The sequence below is a fragment of the Xenopus tropicalis genome, chromosome 6 (genome assembly GCF_000004195.4).
Source record: "Xenopus tropicalis strain Nigerian chromosome 6, UCB_Xtro_10.0, whole genome shotgun sequence".
In the NCBI taxonomy this organism is placed as follows: domain Eukaryota; kingdom Metazoa; phylum Chordata; class Amphibia; order Anura; family Pipidae; genus Xenopus; species Xenopus tropicalis.
The window spans coordinates 11,791,321-11,812,066 of NC_030682.2; the positions used below are offsets into that span (position 1 = coordinate 11,791,321).

At 42.0% G+C, this 20,746-nt stretch overlaps 2 protein-coding genes and 1 long non-coding RNA gene across 3 annotated transcripts in view; 2 read left to right on the plus strand and 1 right to left on the minus strand.

Moving 5' to 3' along the window:
- The first annotated feature begins 2,210 nt into the window (after positions 1-2,210).
- LOC101732654 (protegrin-3-like) lies at positions 2,211-11,936 on the plus strand. Its single transcript, XM_018094755.2, has 4 exons — positions 2,211-2,462; positions 2,557-2,655; positions 11,012-11,095; positions 11,618-11,936. The coding sequence occupies exons 1-4, from the start codon at positions 2,217-2,219 to the stop codon at positions 11,786-11,788; spliced, it is 600 nt and encodes a 199-aa protein (XP_017950244.2). The 5' UTR covers positions 2,211-2,216; the 3' UTR covers positions 11,789-11,936.
- Positions 10,730-20,746, minus strand: part of LOC116411565 — a 66,120-nt gene continuing 56,103 nt past the window's right edge. The window contains exon 3 of the long non-coding RNA XR_004223204.1: positions 10,730-11,899. This is a non-coding gene — a long non-coding RNA (uncharacterized LOC116411565). The remainder of the gene's footprint in view (positions 11,900-20,746) is intronic.
- LOC101732593 (cathelicidin-related peptide Oh-Cath) lies at positions 13,686-17,115 on the plus strand. The gene is made up of 4 exons (XM_004915519.4): positions 13,686-13,927; positions 15,531-15,632; positions 15,979-16,071; positions 16,900-17,115. Exons 1-4 carry the CDS (start codon positions 13,739-13,741, stop codon positions 17,011-17,013), a joined length of 498 nt encoding a protein of 165 aa, XP_004915576.2. The 5' UTR covers positions 13,686-13,738; the 3' UTR covers positions 17,014-17,115.

The following is a 20,746-nucleotide window of genomic DNA, read 5'->3' on the forward strand; positions in this document are numbered from 1 at the left end:
TTGTAGAGTCGTAATTTGACCTTCTCTTCCCCTTATTGGGGCGACGGTCCTTTGCTGTTTCTATATTAAGTTCGTTAAAGTGATTTCCTTTTCTCTGTAATAAAAAACAGTACCTGTACTTGATACCAACTAAGATATAATTACCGGGTCCGATACATGGCAGAAACAGTCCTATTGGGTGTTGTATTTAATGGTTTAAATGATTCGCCTTTTTCTCTGTAATAATAAAACAGTACCTGCTACTTGATCCCAACTAAGATATATTTACCCCTTAATTGGGGGCAGAACAGCCTATTGGCTTTATTTAATGGTTAAATGATTCCTTTTTCTCTGTAATAAATACAAATCCATTTCTACCGTGTACTGTGAATACCAGGAGACTGCATATTGCCCTTATGTGGGGCTGGCAGAACAGCTATTGGGTTTGTTAATTGGTATAAATGTTTAGTCCCTTTGTCCTCCTGTAATAATAAAACAGTACCTGTACTTGATCCCCAACTAAGATATAATTACCCCTTATTGGGGCAGAACAGCCCTATTGGGTTTATTTAATGGTTAAATGATTCCCTTTTCTCTGTAATAATAAAACAGTACCTGTACTTGATCCCAACTAAGATATAATTACCCCTTATTGGGGCAGAACAGTCCTATTGGGTTTATTTAATGGTTAAATGATTCCCTTTTCTCTGTAATAATAAAACAGTACCTGTACTTGATCCCAACTAAGATATAATTACCCCTTATTGGGGGCAGAGCAGCCCTATTGGGTTTATTAAATAATTGATTTTTAGCAGACTTAAGTTATGGAGTTCCAAATTGCGGAAAGATCCCTTCTGGATAACAGGTCCCATACCTGTACATGGAATTGGCACTGTATTTATCCTGCTGTGTGTTTTGGGAAATGATGAAATAGTGGTTATTTCTCTCACACAGATACAAAGCCGGCGGAGCCACAAATGAGGAAACTGGGGACACTTGCGACACCGCACAACACAACACAACACAATAACACGCAATGCATTTCCCTTTCCCTGAATATTACTGAAAAGTGTATTTTTTACAGGCAGTTTCTACAGTTTGTGCCATTTTTTTCTGCCTCCTATAACTGCCCCGTTACATATCTGTAGCTGACACAGGGGCACACAGTCATTATACTGATGAATTAAACACTTCAAGCCAATCATTTATTACTGAGTCCCAAGGAACTGACACTCAATGGTAGTCATTAGCTAAATGGAGTCAGGTCTCTAATATTCCCCAGGATCCGGGAGCAGGTTAAGGTGGACTGAAGAAGGGAAGGGTAATGGGGCTGGAAGGCAGGTTATACGGTTGCAGTATTCTGGGTGGGACAGGATGAGAATTTAACATCATGAGTTTAAAGGAGGTGTAAAGCCTAAACATGATTATGGTTGGAATTTGCAGGAATTCATTATTGTTTAGCAAAACCAATCCAAATGGTAATACAGTATATGCGGGATACGCAGAGCCCCTCACCTGTATAACTCAGCCTGCAGCCTTGTGCCTTTATATGGGCACAGAACCCCTCAGTGACTGCTAATATCCTTATCATTTACAGTAGGGGGTACATTATCCCTTATAATACATGAGTGATACTCAGAGTTCCCTGTATAACTCAGCCTGCAGCCTTGTGCCTTTATATGGGCACAGAACCCCTCAGTGACTGCTAATATCCTTATCATTTACAGTAGGGGGTACATTATCCCTTATAATACATGAGTGATACTCAGAGTTCCCTGTATAACTCAGCCTGCAGCCTTGTGCCTTTATATGGGCACAGAACCCCTCAGTGACTGCTAATATCCTTATCATTTACAGTAGGGGGTACATTATCCCTTATAATACATGAGTGATACTCAGAGTTCCCTGTATAACTCAGCCTGCAGCCTTGTGCCTTTATATGGGCACAGAACCCCTCAGTGACTGCTAATATCCTTATCATTTACAGTAGGGGGTACATTACCCCTTATAATACATGAGTGAAGGCTTTGACAGTGGATAATAATAGGGGGATACTGTAGAATGGACAAAACAAACTTCCTTTTTCATGAAAGTTTCTAGGAGTTTTTCCATGTGCCCGGCGGTACCCAGAACACGGCTGATGGTGCAATAATACAGTAAATGGCGTAAGGGTGTTTTTTCCCAAAGATCAGATTTGTAATATACAAATATTTCTATGCAAAGTGTAAGACGATGGGATGAGTATAAAAGGGGCTCCTGTCCTGTACAGAAAGCTCATGTATCCAGCAAACATGGGGGCCCCGCTGAGACCCCTCCTGCTGCTCTGCCTTTGCCTAGCGGCACATTCCCTCTCATTGCCCAGAATACCCATGACGGACATGGAGGTATCGGCCATGGCGATGGTCAGCACCGAATACTACAACAGAGGATCCAGTGACAACTCTGTCTTTCAGCTCTTCGAATCTGATATTAACTACTTTACGGTAAGTAATGGAAACGTAAATGTAGCCTGAAAAATATTCTTTTTTTAAAGGGGAAGTACTCATATTCCAAATATATCACTTTCCCCATTTGCAGAATGGCTCTGATGCGCAGATACAGTTCACTATAAAGGAGACTGGGTGCCAGAAATCAGACAACCAGGTCGTACAGGAATGTGACTTCCTTGAGAATGGGGTGAGTTATATCTCAGGTACCCCGGGGCAATAAAATATCATCTATGCATGGGGGGGGGGGTTATTGAGTGTCTGTTAGATAGAATTAATCCATTGAAGCCCCCTTTCTAGTTACCACTGATCTACCAGTTAACGAACACGTGATGCCAATAAGGAAAGGAACATCCCAGTGCAATGCATTGTGGGTTATGTAGTTCCTGCATGCTGTCTGTAAGCTGTGGGGAAGTTGTTACAATTTGTAACATCAGTGTTTTAGTCCCTCCTCCCCTGACAGGATTTCAAATGATGCAGAAAGAGTAGAACTGTTTTGCCGGATTTCAGCATAAAATAAATGTATTTATTCATAGTTTTTAAAGGAACAGATTGGGGGTTTTAGGGGTTTTTGTGTTGTTTTGGTTCAGAAGCCGGAGTTCCCCTTTAAACAAACCCCTACCCTTGAACTTTTTCATATAAATTAATTGTTTTACTTTGAGACACTAATTGCATTTCAACTAAATATGTGAATTATATGTGATATTTTAAAAAGTGTAATGATAGTGACAGCTGGAGCAAGGCTAAATATATACTGGGGCACAGAAGGCTAAATATATACTGGGGCACAGAAGGCTAAATATATACTGGGGCACAGAAGGCTAAATATATACTGGGGGCACAGAAGGCTAAATATATTACTGGGGCAGCAAAATGGCAGGCTAAATAATACTGGGGCACAGAAGGCTAAATATATACTGGGGCACAGAAGGCTAAATATATACTGGGGCATAGAAGGCTAAATATATACTGGGGCACAGAAGGCTAAATATATACTGGGGCACAGAAGGCTAAATATATACTGGGGCACAGAAGGCTAAATATATACTGGGGCACAGAAGGCTAAATATATACTGGGGCACAGAAGGCTAAATATATACTGGGGCACAGAAGGCTAAATATATACTGGGGCACAGAAGGCTAAATATATACTGGGGCACAGAAGGCTAAATATATACTGGGGCACAGAAGGCTAAATATATACTGGGGCATAGAAGGCTAAATATATACTGGGGCACAGAAGGCTAATATATACTGGGGCACAGAAGGCTAAATTATACTGGGGCACAGAAGGCTAAATATATACTGGGGCACAGAAGGCTAAATACTATACTGGGGCACAGAAGGCTAAATATATATGGGCACAGAAGGCTAAATATATACTGGGCACAGAAGGCTAAATATATACTGGGGCACAGAAGGCTAAATATATACTAAATATATACTGGGGCACAGAAGGCTAAATATATACTGGCTAAAAACAGAAGGCTAAATATATACTGGGGCACAGAAGGCAAACCTATATGGGCACAGAAGGCTAAATATATACTGGGGCACAGAAGGCTAAATATATACTGGGGCACAGAAGGCTAAATATATACTGGGGCACAGAAGGCTAAATATATACTGGGGCACAGAAGGCTAAATATATACTGGGGCACAGAAGGCTAAATATATACTGGGGCATAGAAGGTTCAGTGTAACCTTTTATGAAACAAAACAATTTTTCAGTGTGAATGAAATGTATAACCCACTCCAGATACCTTGTGCTTCGGTTTAAACAAAAAAATACTTAACTCTGGAGCGCCCTCCTCTGTCCAGACATCCCAGATGAGGTCTTATGGGGTAAAATAAAATAAAATATATAGCGTAATACAGTAATATGATATTAATAATCACCCCTCTAAACGTGTTTGTATCTAAAACAAATCTAGTGAACACCGCTACTAAATTTACTTCACTTTTCTGTGAAAACACATGAATACAATCCACCGCAAATTGTTTAAAGTTCGTGTCTATTTGAATGAACTTCCGTATTTCACACTTTTCCGTGACTTCCTTTATCCTTAGCCAATTGTGCAGATACTTACAGACCAACACTGTGGTCTTGGAGCTTATAACAAATTCCCTCGTGGTTGAACTATAACGCCCAGCTTCTCTTTTTCCACTTTCTCCTGCTGCTGGACAAATATACAACGGACATGTGTAAAATCCTAAAACTTTATTCTAAAACATATTAAAAGTTAAACTCACAAACGCCATAAAAATTGCGCCCATCGGGAGTCCTTTTATAAACAGCGTCGGATCCTTGCTTGCTTATCAGTCTCTTTATGCGATCTGCAGTACTCGCTTCCATCCTGGCTTGCAAATCTCTCCGTTCGCTTTCTCCCTTTGGCGTCTCTCTCCACCGCTGACGCGTTTCGCCGACTGACTTCCTCTGAGCGATGATGTCATGTCCCTTGGTCCGTGTATTTAAGGGGTCCCACAGTTAAGGCTGATGCCACACGTGGCGTTTTTCCGCTGCGTTTTTTCTCGGCCTAAAAACGCCGCACAAGCCACACATGGCGTTTTTCAGCCTAGTACTGGTGACGTAAGCAAATCCCGTTTCCATGGTGCTAATAGTGCAAAATAGCACAAAATGCCGTGTATTTCTGCTAGGTCTGGCAGCTGCCTTTGCGTATACATAGGAATAGCTTGCTTTGCAAGTACTGGCGTATTTCGGCCTACGCTTGAAAAATCTGTGCTAAGGCGTTTTCTAGCGTATTTCGGCTTTGTGTGGTTTGCTTCGCGTCTTTTCAAGCTATTTCTATGGATGGTGATATGGGGCGTTTTCCAGCCGCCGAGAGAATTAGAAAAAATGCAGCGGAAAAACGCCACGTGTGGCATCAGCCTTAAGTTTTTAAAACTTTATTAGTCCAAATGTCTCTTGATTGCACCCTCCAGCTGAATCCCATTTAGTGTTAGATGGTAATGCTACAAACCATGATTGAATAACATAGGTTGTATAAAAGAGGAAAAAAATATATAAATAAATAAATTGTAAAACCATTATAAAAAAGCTCTAAGATTGTAATCTATATTGAGGCCAAAAGGGGTTAGGGTTTTCAATTTATAAATCATGAATTGTCGCGACTTTTTCATAGCCATTATGACTTTCGTGAATTGTTGCGACTTTTGCATAGCAATTACGACTTTCGCGAATTGTCGCGACTTTTTCGTATTGAGCGCTCGAAAAATTCGCAACACTTTCCGAAAAAATCGCGAAATACCGATCATTACGAAAAAAACGCATTCGGACGCTTTTCGGACGTTCGTGGATTAGTAAATGTGCCCCATAGTGTCTCCAAGCATTCCAAGTTAGTTCACAATAGCAACCCTAGTGGATTCAAATGTTTGGGCATAGAAAAGGTTAATTTGGACAGGAGAGGAGGAGATATAGTAAGAACCACGTTACGTAGAGATAGTTGGTGGATTTATAAATTGAAAACCCTAACCCCTTTTGGCCTCAATATAGATTACAATCTTAGAGCTTTTTTATAATGGTTTTACAATTTATTTATTTATATATTTTTTTCCTCTTTTATATAACCTATGTTATTCAATCATGGTTTGTAGCATTACTATCTAACACTAAATGGGATTCAGCTGGAGGGTGCAATCAAGAGACATTTGGACTAATAAAGTTTTAAAAACTTTAACTGTGGGACCCCTTAAATACACGGACCAAGGGACATGACATCATCGCTCAGAGGAAGCCAGTCGGCGAAACGCGTCGGCGGTGGAGAGAGACGCCAAAGGGAGAAAGCGAACGGAGAGATTTGCAAGCCAGAATGGAAGCGAGTACTGCAGATCGCATAAAGAGACTGATAAGCAAGCAAGGATCCGACGCTGTTTATAAAAGGACTCCCGATGGGCGCAATTTTTATGGCGTTTGTGAGTTTAAACTTTGAATATGTTTTAGAATAAAGTTTTAGGATTTTACACATGTCCGTTGTATATTTGTCCAGCAGCAGGAGAAAGTGGAAAAAGAGAAGTTGGGAGTTATAGTTCAACCACGAGGGAATTTGTTACAAGCTCCAAGAACCACAGTGTTGGTCTGTAAGTATCTGCACAATTGGTTAAGGATAAAGGAAGTCACGGAAAAGTGTGAAATACGGAAGTTCATTCAAATAGACACGAACTTTAAACAATTTGCGGTGGATTGTATTCATGTGTTTTCACAGAAAAGTGAAGTAAATTTAGTAGCGGTGTTCACTAGATTTGTTTTAGATACAAACACGTTTAGAGGGGTGATTATTAATATCATATTACTGTATTACGCTATATTTTTTATTTTATTTTACTCCATAAGTCCTCATCTGGGAAGTCTGGACAGAGGAGGGCGCTCCAGAGTTAAAGTATTTTTTTAAGTGTAACCTGGGGCATAGAAGGTTCAGTGTAACCTGGGGCATAGAAGGTTCAGTGTAACCTGGGGCAAGGCTGAGTATAAAGTGGGGGAAGGCTAAATATACTGTATACTGGGGCATAGAAGGTTCAATATATACTGGGGCATAGAAGGCTCAATATATACTGGGGCACAGAAGGCTAAATATATACTGGGGCATAGAAGGCTCAATATATACTGGGGCATAGAAGGCTCAATATATACTGGGGCACAAGAAGGCTAAATATATACTGGGTGGCCACAGAATGGCCTAAATATATACCTGGGCATAGAAGGCTCATATATATACTGGGGCACAGAAGGCTAAATATATACAGGGGCACAGAAGGCTAAATATATACTGGGGCATAGAAGGCTCCCAATATATACTGGGGCATAGAGGGCTCAATATATACTGGGGCACAGAAGGCTAAATATATACTTGGGGCATAGAAGGCTCAATATATATACTGGGGCATAGAAGGCTAATATAACCCTGGGGCACAGAAGGCTAAATATATACTGGATAGAAGGCTCAATATATAACTGGCAAAGAAGGCTCACACACACTCACAACACGCGCGGCTAAATATATACTGGGCACAGAAGGCTCAATATATACTGGGGCATAGAAGGCTCCAAATATATACTGGGGCACAGAAGGCTAAATATTACTGGGCACAGAAGGCTCAATATATACTGGCAAGGAAGCCAGATATATATCTGCGGCACAGACCACACACACTCACCACACACCTAAATATATACTGGGGCATAGAAGGCTCAATATATACTGGGGCACAGAAGCTCAATATATACTGGGGCACAGAAGGCTAATATATACTGGGCAACAGAAGGCTCAATATATACTGGGGCATAGAGGCTCAATATATACTGGGCACAGAAGGCTAAATATATACTTGGGGCATAGAAGGCTCAATAATATTGGGGCACAGAAGGCTCAATATATACTGGGGCATAGAAGGCTCAATATATACTGGGCACAGAAGGCTAATATATACTGGGGCACAGGAAGGCTAAATATATACTGGGGGCATAGAAGGGCTACATATATACTGGGGCACAGAAGGCTAAATATATACTGGGGCACAGAAGGCTAAATATATACTGGGGCACAGAAGGCTCAATATATACTGGGGCACAGAAGGCTAAATATATACTGGGGCACAGAAGGCTCAATATATACTGGGGCACAGAAGGCTAAATATATACTGGGGCATAGAAGGCTACATATATACTGGGGCACAGAAGGCTAAATATATACTGGGGCATAGAAGGCTCAATATATACTGGGGCACAGAAGGCTACATATACAGGTCCTTCTCAAAAAATTAGCATATTGTGATAAAGTTCATTATTTTCTGTAATGTAATGATAAACATTAGACCTTCATATATTTTAGATTCATTACACACAACTGAAGTAGTTCAAGCCTTTTCTTGTTTTAATATTGATGATTGTGGCATACAGCTCATGAAAACCCAAAATTCCTATCTCAAAAAATTAGCATATCATGAAAAGGTTCTCTAAACGAGCTATTAACCTAATCATCTGAATCAGCTAATTAACTTTAAACACCTGCAAAAGATTCCTGAGGCTTTTAGGGCTCTGGCACACGGGGAAGATTAGTCGCCCGCGATTAACTCCCTGTTCGTGGGCGACTAATCTCCCCGAGTTGCCTAGCCCTGCCATCCCACCGGCGAACATGTAAGTCGCCGGCGGGATGGCAGACGCGGCGGGGCGATTTCCGGAAGTCGCCGAAAAAGACTCGCGAGTCTTTTTCGGCGATTTGCGCGAAATCGCGCCGCCCCGTCTGCCATCCCGCCGGCGACTTACATGTTCGCCAGTGGGATGGCAGGGCTAGGCAACTCGGGGAGATTAGTCGCCCGCGAACAGGGGGTTAATCGCGGGCGACTAATCTTCCCCGTGTGCCAGAGCCCTTAAAAACTCCCAGCCTGGTTCATTACTCAAAACCGCAATCATGGGTAAGACTGCCGACCTGACTGCTGTCCAGAAGGCCATCATTGACACCCTCAAGCAAGAGGGTAAGACACAGAAAGAAATTTCTGAACGAATAGGCTGTTCCCAGAGTGCTGTATCGGGCACCTCAGTGGGAAGTCTGTGGGAAGGAAAAAGTGTGGCAGAAAACGCTGCACAACGAGAAGAGGTGACCGGACCCTGAGGAAGATTGTGGAGAAGGACCGATTCCAGACCTTGGGGGACCTGCGGAACCAGTGGACTGAGTCTGGAGTAGAAACATCCAGAGCCACCGTGTACAGGCGTGTGCAGGAAATGGACTACAGGTGCCGCATTCCCCAGGACTGGACTGTTGCTCAGTGGTCCAAAGTACTTTTTTTGGATGAAAGCAAATTTTGCATGTAATTTGGAAATCAAGGTGCCAGAGTCTGGAGGAAGACTGGGGAGAGGGAAATGCCAAAATGCCTGAAGTCCAGTGTCAAGTACCCACAGTCAGTGATGGTCTGGGGTGCCATGTCAGCTGCTGGTGTTGGTCCACTGTGTTTTATCAAGGGCAGGGTCAATGTAGCTAGCTATCAGGAGATTTTGGAGCACTTCATGCTTCCATCTGCTGAAAAGCTTTATGGAGATGAAGATTTCATTTTTCAGCATGACCTGGCACCTGCTCACAGTGCCAAAACCACTGGTAAATGCTTTACTGACCATGCTATTACTGTGCTCAATTGGCCTGCCAACTCTCCTGACCTGAACCCCATAGAGAATCTGTGGGATATTGTGAAGAGGAAGTTGAGAGACACAAGAGCCAACACTCTGGATGAGCTTAAGGCCGCTATTGAAGCATCCTGGGCCTCCATAACACCTGAGCAGTGCCACAGGCTGATTGCCTCCATGCCACGCCACATTGAAGCAGTCATTTCTGCAAAAGGATTCCCGACCAAGTATTGAGTGCATAACTGAACATAATTATTTGAAGGTTGACTTTTTTGTATTAAAAACACTTTTCTTTTATTGGTCGGATGAAATATGCTAATTTTTTGAGATAGGAATTTTGGGTTTTCATGAGCTGTATGCCAAAGTCATCAATATTAAAACACTAAAAGGCTTGAACTACTTCAGTTGTGTGTAATGAATCTAAAATATATGAAAGTCTAATGTTTATCATTACATTACAGAAAATAATGAACTTTATCACAATATGCTAATTTTTTGAGAAGGACCTGTATACTGGGGCATAGAAGGCTCAATATATACAGGGGCACAGAAGGCTCAATATATACAGGGGCACAGAAGGCTAAATATATACTGGGGCACAGAAGGCTAAATATATACTGGGGCACAGAAGGCTAAATATATACTGGGGCACAGAAGGCTAAATATATACTGGGGCATAGAAGGCTCAATATATACTGGGGCATAGAAGGCTAAATATATACTGGGGCATAGAAGGCTAAATATATACTGGGGCATAGAAGGTTCAATATATACTGGGGCATAGAAGCTCAATATATACTGGGGCATAGAAGGCTCAATATACTGGGCATAGAAGGCTCAATATATACTGGGGCATAGAAGGCTCAATATATACTGGGGCATAGAAGGCTCAATATATACTGGGGCATAGAAGGCTCAATATATACTGGGGCATAGAAGGCTCAATATATACTGGGGCATAGAAGGCTCAATATATACTGGGGCATAGAAGGCTCAATATATACTGGGGCATAGAAGGTTCAATATAACCTGGGGCAAGGCTGAGTATAACGTGGGGCAAGGCTAAATATAAGCTGAAATATATAAGGCTAAATACTCATTAGTTATAAAACAAAAAGAGAGAACACAAAGCAATGTTTTAAGTGTGTTACTACTCAGTAGTCAAAGCATTAGAATATTCAACAAAAAATTTCCCATGGCCCTGGATGGTTCCAAATGTCAAAGGACCGCTAGACTCGCTGCTTGGGGAAGGGTACAACTGCAGGCTGAGCCCTTGGTGGAAACTGAAAATAAACATTCAGTTCTTAATATTTCCATTAGGAATATCCACAGGGCAAGTAACAAATTAAGAAAGAGCAAGAAGAGTAACATCCATGTTCAAAGTCTGTGTTTCTCTTTGATCTTTCTTCTGCAGGTAATGAAAAGGTGCACCTCTAGCTTCTTCCCAGAGGATGAGCTCCCAGCCATTGTCATAACCTGTGATGCCGTCCAGAATGCTGTAAGTGTGTCTCTAGTAACCATGATTGTGTTAGTGTTGGTGTATAAAAGAAATAGGGCTGGCCCCATCCGGGGTTTGGAGCAGTGGAAGGGCTCAGCCAGTAGGCCACTTAGGGTGAGAACCAGGGAAGTTGCCATTAGCTCTCCTAGATACACGTTAAAGCCCAGCTTAAAGGTCAGTTAAGCTGAGAATTGGGGTAAATATGTATTTGCTGCCCTAGATATTCTAGGAGATATTTTTATATATCTGTACTAATGGGCTAAGGGATAGTCCTGACCAAAGGTTGGACCTTTGACATTGATGGTACATAGTGATACTAAACCTGCACCATTGCCCCAAGCAACCATAGCAATCAAAATCTTTGCTTCCATTGTAGTCGGCTGATCAAAACAAAATTTTGATTTGGTTTCTCCTGACAATAGCTCTGGGCAATTTAGCGCCTAGGTTAGTAAATTAATGCCCACTGTGTTTTCATATAAACATACCAGAGTTTCTATCAAATGCATTCTTCTGCCTACATAGCCTATTCGTGTAAGAAGATCAAGAAATGGAGGCCGCGGTGGTGGAGGTCGAGGTGGTGGTCGTGGCGGTGGCGGAAGTCGTGGTGGTGGAAGCCGTGGTGGTGGTGGAAGAAGTGGCTCTGGATCTTCCATTGCTGGAGGTGGTGGAGGCCGTATGAATGGATATGCATAAAGTGCCTTCCTCTGAATGAAGCTCTTCCATGGGTGCTATTGGCTGCTCCAGATGATGCAATGCTCCCACAAAGGTTCAGGGCCAAATGTTGCCTCTTCCTTGTGTACTTCTCTACATTGAATGCAATAAAAGAGCAGTTTTAAATTGGTCTTCTTCATAAGTGTTGCTATGCGCTATTATAACAAGTAACACACCCTCATTTATATAACTGATGACCTTATTGAATTGAGACGGCTCAATTTGCAACATGATTGTTCTATTCTCAGAATTACATTTGCGCTGACAGACCTTGTTACGTGAATACAGGATGATTTGGGTCGGCACAGCTTGTCTCTGTCCATTATTCTTTGGGATGGATCAGTACAACTTAATAGCCAATATAGTTTAGTACAACTCCTCTCTTATTTATATTCCAGTCATATTGTTGGCTTTACCGATCACATTTGTATAGTATCTGTTCAAACAGAAAGAGTATATTCTAGTAGCCAGAACCAGATGCAAACAACTGATCCTTTGGGCAAACTGTATAGACTATCTCTCCAGTAAAGCAGGCCATATATGCCCAGATCTGTTTGGACAGTTTGAACCTTATTGTCCATCCATCTGGGCATGAATGTCAGGGTCAGGGTTCAGTTGGAAACTGGAAGAAGAAACATAGCTGCTCTCCACTTCCTGCAGTTCTGTCTATTTGGACTGTTGGGCTGCACTAACAGAACCATAGAACTGTATGGCCAGTCATAGAGTATCCATCCATTTGGCCCATGGTGGTCAGCCATTGTAAAGCCACCTTATTTGTATTCCCTGTAAAGTGCCCATACACCTTCGGATCCGCTCGCTTGGCGATCTTCTCCCGATATCCCCCACCTACGGGTGGGCGATATCGGGAGAATCCAGGCTAATTCGGTCGTTTGGCCCTGGGGCCAAGCGATCGATTATAACGAAGGGTATAGGCAAAGTCGGTTTGGGGACCGCATCAACGAGCCAATACCGTCCCCGATCCGACTAGATTTTTTAAACTGCCTGATCGATATCTGGCCAATTTCAGGCCAGATATTGGTCGGGCAGGCCCGTCGGTAGTCCCCATACACGGGCCGATTAGCTGCCGTATCGGTACCCATATCGGCAGCTAGAATCGGCCGGGACCTTAACTCTCTACCTAACTACTGTAGTCATTGTTTCCTAATCTGCGTGCCCAGTAAGTGTGGTGGCCAAATGAAAAGGAAACATTCTGAATTAGTGGGCAAAGGGAAAAGCAATACTGAACCAAATGAGTCTACTATCTGTGTCTTACTGCAGAGGCTGAACCAGCAGCTACTAATAGTGCACAGCTAGTTCACTACCTACCTACCAATTCAAAGTGGGCATTGCCAGGCAAGATCCAATAACAACTGTTGTTTTACCCCAGTAGGAAGCACCTCTGCTTTCTAGCAATGGTGCCATCTGTTAGGGACTGTACCCAACAACAGTGAATTTATGTATCTAGACCAGTGGTTCTCAACCTTCCTAATGCCGCGACCCTTTAATACAGTTCCTCATGTTGTGGTGACCCCCAACCATAAAATTATTCCTAAGACCATTGGAAATATGTGTTTTCCCATGGTCTTAGGCGACTCCTGTGAAAGGGTCGTTCGACCACCAAAGGGGCCGCGACCCACAGGTTGAGAACCACTGATCTATGATCTATGCTATGACACATGGTTACTGGTAGCATGTGGCACAACATGTTCAGAGGACCCTGGTAGGGAAAACATGACAGATTTGGGTGGGCGGAGCTATAGGACAAATACAATATTAAGACATTTGCATGTGTCAAGCATCTGGTTACAAATGGCCGATGGTGTTGCAAGTGTTTGGTTTCTCAACCACGCTATGCACTTAAGCAAGAGACTGAGGCTTCTAAAGTCTTTATAAGAAGAAACGCAAAGTATTCAAGTCCCAATAAACCACAATATGGAGAGCTGGGTGACAGTCAGACTCCTGCTTACTGTGGGTGCCATATTCAACTCTCTGTCTCTGGTGCAAAACATATCCATCCCGGACAAAGAATTAACCCAAAAGGCTGCAGATCTCTACAATGAGCAAGAGAATGTCGCTTATATATTCAGACCAGCAGAGAATCACCCTGAGAGAGACCTGTATGTAAGTACAACGCCCTGAGCATTAAAGGGGGACTGTAGCGCTGGTTGGTGTAAATATTTTCATCACATTAATATTTATATCTCATTAAATAAAATATTAAATAAAATACTCAATGTAGCATCTGCATATATTTGTTTTATGCACGTTTAACAATAACTAACACCAAATTTATCTGCAGCAATAGAGCATTATGGGAGCAGTAATCATAATATGGTCTCCTTTGAGATACTGTATGTTGCAGAGACAACACTATGATGGAGTAACTAAGGCACTACATTTTAGACTAGCTAAAATAGAGAATGGAAAGGGTATTGCAGCAAAGGGAAAAACAAATCAAATTATTTTTTACATGATAAAGAAAAAAAAAGCAAGAAGGGGTGGGAGTCAGAGGGAGGTTAATTGGTCAATGAGAGCAGGGAAAAAGCACAGATTCTGAACTGTTATTTTTCATATGTCTACACAACTGAGGGGCCTTTTTAACAGACCAAATTCTAATACAGGAATGGGATCCCTTATCCGGAAACCCGTTATCCAGAAAGCTCCGAATTACGGAAAGCCTGTCTCCCATAGACTCCATTTTAATCAAATCATACAGAATTTTAAAACTGATTTCCTTTTTCTCTGTAATAATAAAACAGTACCTGTACTTGATCCCAACTAAGATATAATTACCCCTTATTGGGGCAGAACAGCCCTATTGGGTTTATTTCATGGTTAAATGATTCCCTTTTCTCTGTAATAATAAAACAGTACCTGTACTTGATCCCAACTAAGATATAATTACCCCTTATTGGGGCAGAACAGCCCTATTGGGTTTATTTAATGGTTAAATGATTCCCTTTTCTCTATAATAATAAAACAGTACCTGTACTTGATCCCAACTAAGATATAATTACCCCTTATTGGGGGCAGAACAGCCCTATTGGGTTTATTTCATGGTTAAATGATTCCCTTTTCTCTGTAATAATAAAACAGTACCTGTACTTGATCCCAACTAAGATATAATTACCCCTTATTGGGGCAGAACAGTCCTATTGGGTTTATTTAATGGTTAAATGATTCCCTTTTCTCTGTAATAATAAAACAGTACCTGTACTTGATCCCAACTAAGATATAATTACCCCTTATTGGGGGCAGAACAGTCCTATTGGGTTTATTTAATGGTTAAATGATTCCCTTTTCTCTGTAATAATAAAACAGTACCTGTACTTGATCCCAACTATGGTATAGTTGCTCCTTATTGGATGCAAAACAATCCTATTGGGTTTAATTAATGTTTTATTGTTTTTTTAGTAGACTTAAGTTATGAAGATCCAAATTATGGAAAAACTACTTATCTGGAATACCCTTGGTCCCGAGCATTCTGCATAACAGGTCCTATACCTGTACATTATATCCTGCCCACTACGCCATTTGCTTGGCCATTTTTCATATTCCCTGATTCTTCAGGTTTCCATAGAAAACATAGATACTTCAAATAAGATACTGATGAGAAGGTTGTAAACCAAGGTCAAAGGAAATTAGAAGAGGTTTATCTGTAGGGTGAATTGAAGTAGGGCCCTAAACAATATTGCTCCACTGATTGCTCTGCTTCCTTTCTCAGTTGGAGGAGAATCCCCCGCTGGTGAGATTCATTATCAAGGAGACTGAGTGCCTCAGGGCAGAGACCAACACCGATGCTGATTGTTCTTTTAAACCGGATGGTGTAAGTAGTAGCACATAACAAAAGTCAGTAGGATCCTAGGGCAGGTTGGGGGCTCTAACGTCTATCAGAGAGTAACTTATAATAAAGTGCCCCAATGTTACAGCCCTGGGCTAAATTCTTCCTGCCCATACCCCACCCAGTTATACCCAGGAATGCCCCAATCCATCCCAAACTCCTCCCTCTGTAAGCTCCACCTCTTTTCAAGTCCAAAACTCAGCACTATTAGAAACTATGGTCCAAAGATATTCAGCCAATGGCTGAATCCACCAGATTCTCCACCTTCTGAGTGGTACTAACACTGTTTTATCTTCTGCTAATGACCTTTTCCTATCTGCTTGTTCTACAGGAGACCAAGCTTTGTACAGCCTTCATTTCTGATCAAACTCCAGTAGAAGTGACCTGTAACCCCCTGCCTTCAGAACCCCAAGTTAACTCAAAGGTATGACCCTAAAACATTCATAAAGGGACATTATTACATTACAGTCCAGTTAAGGATGTTGATGAAGGATAAATATCCATTATGGCTTTTCTAAGAGACAGTTCCTTCAAACGTTCTATCCTGATACCAAAAGTCACCAAGGAGAGAAGCCACGGGCCTATTAGAGGCCACAGATCTCCAAGGTGGCTTCTAATATCCTTATATTTCAAAACATGGGTTACGTGATTTTGTACAATATGTACATTTAATGGGTCACATGACACAAGTGACATTATTTATAACTGATAGCATCATTATGTGCTCTTTATAAGGATATATTTTATAGGTTATTCATAGCTTTTGAGTAATATACACCTGTACAAGCCTCATTTATGAACCCAATGAAGTGTGCAAGTACAAATTTCAGATTCAAATCATCATTTTCTACCAATAATGCCCAGATTTCAACCTCATTTGAGCCCAGTGCTTCAGAACGAGTTGCAGCTAGCATCTCCATATTGGGGACGGGGAGACTTCTGGTGCATGTATTAAGAAAAGTATCAGTGTCTCTTGTAGTGGGAGCGAGTCTGTTGCGGCTATGGACACAACCCTGTAATTACCGCCGTGTGAACTGTGGGGTTAATACCAGGGTTCCCTAGCATCAATAGACACACTTAAGCTCCATTTAGAAGAGGCAAGTTGGACACTCTCGTGCATAGAGTAACCATTAGGGATGCACCGAATCCACTTTTTTCGGATTAGGCCAAAATCAGAGAGTGAGAATCTTGGGAGAAATCTATAGACATTTGCGTTAAATGTTTATACTAAATATTTGTGTTTCCTTTCCAGTATTCCCGCACTAAAAGGTCCACAAAAACAAAGAAATGTAAAACCAGTGGCTGCCGATTTACTGGAGCTGGAAGCGCAATAGCTGGTGTAAAGCCTCTTCGCTCAATTGGCTAATTACTAAAGGGATAGGCTCTCCCCCAATGAAAGCTTTCTTCTCCATGCACTTCCCATTAATGTTGGGCTGTTTTCTGCTAATAAATATATCCAGTCATCATATAATTGTGGTGTTTTCTATTTACAGTGTAGTAAACAATATGTTTCAGATTATAAATGTCACATAAAGTCTGTGCCACTGTGACAGAATGCTCTGTTATACAGATAGCTAGAATCTCAGCCATAAAGCAGGGCAGGACTGCTGCTTACAATGGGGGGGATCAGATAGGATCTGTGCCACTGTGACAGAATGCTCTGTTATACAGATAGCTAGAATCTCAGCCATAAAGCAGGGCAGGACTGCTGCTTACAATGGGGGGATCAGATAGGATCTGTGCCACTGTGACAGAATGCTCTGTTATACAGATAGCTAGAATCTCAGCCATAAAGCAGGGCAGGACTGCTGCTTACAATGGGGGGATCAGATAGGATCTGTGCCACTGTGACAGAATGCTCTGTTATACAGATAGCTAGAATCTCAGCCATAAAGCAGGGCAGGACTGCTGCTTACAATGGGGGGATCAGGTAGGATCTGTGCCACTGTGACAGAATGCTCTGTTATACAGATAGCTAGAATCTCAGCCATAAAGCAGGGCAGGACTGCTGCTTACAATGGGGGATCAGATAGGATCTGTGCCACTGTGACAGAATGCTCTGTTATACAGATAGCTAGAATCTCAGCCATAAAGCAGGGCAGGACTGCTGCTTACAATGGGGGGATCAGATAGGATCTGTGCCACTGTGACAGAATGCTCTGTTATAGAGATAGCTAGAATCTCAGCCATAAAGCAGGGCAGGACTGCTGCTTACAATGGGGGGGGGGGGGGGATCAGATAGGATCTGTGCCACTGTGACAGAATGCACTGTTATACAGATAGCTAGAATCTCAGCCATAAAGCAGGGCAGGACTGCTGCTTACAATGGGGGGATCAGATAGGATCTGTGCCACTGTGACAGAATGCTCTGTTATACAGATAGCTAGAATCTCAGCCATAAAGCAGGGCAGGACTGCTGCTTACAATGGGATAGATCAGACAACATATGTGCCTAAAGCAGGGCTGGACACACAACATGTTTTCTCTTTATTAGCAAAAACTCTGTTGTTCCTGAAATGTATGTCCCTGGGGGTGAGTACTAGTGGAACTAATAGACGGTATAATTACCCATTGGGTGTAAACTGAGTTTAAGAACTGATTGATACTTGGAAGCAGCAACTATTGCTGTCATTTCTGTGTGTCTTGGGAGTGTGAGGAGGAATCCTGATTGGTTATTGGCAGACACCAGGGGAACGGGATTAATTTTATATTTAGGAAGCTCCTGTAACCCCAATCCTGCTAATCATATAGCGGCACCCAATAGTGATGTAATATACAATAAGTGGATTATCCCTGTGTGACCTGCACCAACCAGAATATCTCAGTAACAGAGTTGCCAAATTTGTCAAAATGTCTAACTGCCCGGGGCGAGTGAGGAGCAGGGTAAATATCAGGGCTGTGGGTGGGAAACTCCCCCAGACTACAAACAATATCTCTCTAGTGATGAGTCTAATATAGATTGCACCATAGTTATTGCCTACAAACAGGCCTTTAGGGCCACCTTCCGCTCTTACAGGGCCCCCTCGCATGGACTTCTAAGGATGAGTTCTACCCTCAGTTTCGAGCAGCAGCTCCAAAAATGTGGGGCTGACCCCCAAGGGGCATTTGCAGCAGTGACTGGGAGAGTCCAGCTTGAAGGCCATTCATGGTGAGATTTGGCAACTACACCTACAGTACATAGTCCCTTGGACAAATGAAACCTTGCACAAAACAAACTGTAAGGAGTGCACAGACAATTATTCACAACTAACTCAGACTCATTCGCTTATTTGGGTTTTTTCAAAGACCTTCACAAAAGAAATTAGAACATAGCTCTACTGGAAGGTCATCTTGGCTGAGATTTGCAGTTAACAATTATTTTACATCCTATATATACTTGGAACTATGGACGTACTGTGCATCCTCTCAGGCCCTTTAGTCTTTATTCCATAGGGACTGGGAATACTGTGCATCCTCTCAGGCCCTTTAGTCTTTATTCCATAGGGTCTGGAAATACTGTGCATCCTCTCAGGCCCTTTAGTCTTTATTCCATAGGGTCTGGAAATACTGTGCATCCTCTCAGGCCCTTTAGTCTTTATTCCATAGGGTCTGGACATACTGTGCATCCTCTCAGGCCCTTTAGTCTTTATTCCATAGGGACTGGACATACTGTGCATCCTCTCAGGCCCTTTAGTCTTTATTCCATAGGGACTGGACATACTGTGCATCCTCTCAGGCCCTTTAGTCTTTATTCCATAGGGTCTGGGCATACTGTGCATCCTCTCAGGCCCTTTAGTCTTTATTCCATAGGGTCTGGACATACTGTGCATCCTCTCAGGCCCTTTAGTCTTTATTCCATAGGGTCTGGACATACTGTGCATCCTCTCAGGCCCTTTAGTCTTTATTCCATAGGGACTGGACATACTGTGCATCCTCTCAGGCCCTTTAGTCCTTTATTCCAGAGGGTCTGGACATACTGTGCATCCTCTCAGGCCCTTTAGTCTTTATTCCATAGGGTCTGGACATACTGTGCATCCTCTCAGGCCCTTTAGTCTTTATTCCATAGGGTCTGGACATACTGTGCATCCTCTCAGGCCCTTTAGTCTTTATTCCATAGGGTCTGGACATACTGTGCATCCTCTCAGGCCCTTTAGTCTTTATTCCATAGGGTCTGGACATACTGTGCATCCTCTCAGGCCCTTTAGTCTTTATTCCAGAGGGTCTGGACATACTGTGCATCCTCTCAGGTCCTTTTTGCTGTTGCCTTAGGGTGTGTGTAATGTATGAATATATCGGGGAAATAAAATATACTTTATATTGTTATACATATGGTAGATATTATTTGTACTGTTTTTACAGGCACTATGGGAACTGGGTCTCTATGGTAATGGTGTTTGATGTCACTACGAAGCATCACTGGGGACTGTGCCATTATGTAAAATGGCACCTGTATAGTAAATAAGGCCCTGTAATATTTGTATTGGGGTTTTAGATTTATGCTATAAACACATTTATATTAGTTATTATCAAATAACAAAGATTTAGAATAGGACACAAGTAAAGAATAACTGCAATTGTAGGATGATTTTAGACATCAAGAACAAAGGTGGGAGTCCATAAAGTTCAACCCTTCCAAGTAAACCCAGCACACATTGATGGCAGGATCTTTTAGCCACGTTTTTAGATAGTGGTATCTGAGATATAGTGGTTTAGGAACCTAGTACAGGTATGGGATCCCTTATCCAGAAACCCATTATCCAGAAAGTTCCAAATTACAGTCTCCCATAGACTCCATTTTAATCAAATAATTCAGAATTTTAAAACTGATTTCCTTTTTCTCTGTAATAATACAACAGTACCTGTACTTGATCCCAACTAAGATATAATTACCCCTTATTGGGGCAGAACAGCCCTATTGGGTTTATTTAATGGTTAAATGATTCCCTTTTCTCTGTAATAATAAAACAGTACCTGTACTTGATCCCAACTAAGATATAATTACCCCTTATTGGGGCAGAACAGCCCTATTGGGTTTATTTAATGGTTAAATGATTCCCTTTTCTCTGTAATAATAAAACAGTACCTGTACTTGATCCCAACTAAGATATAATTACCCCTTA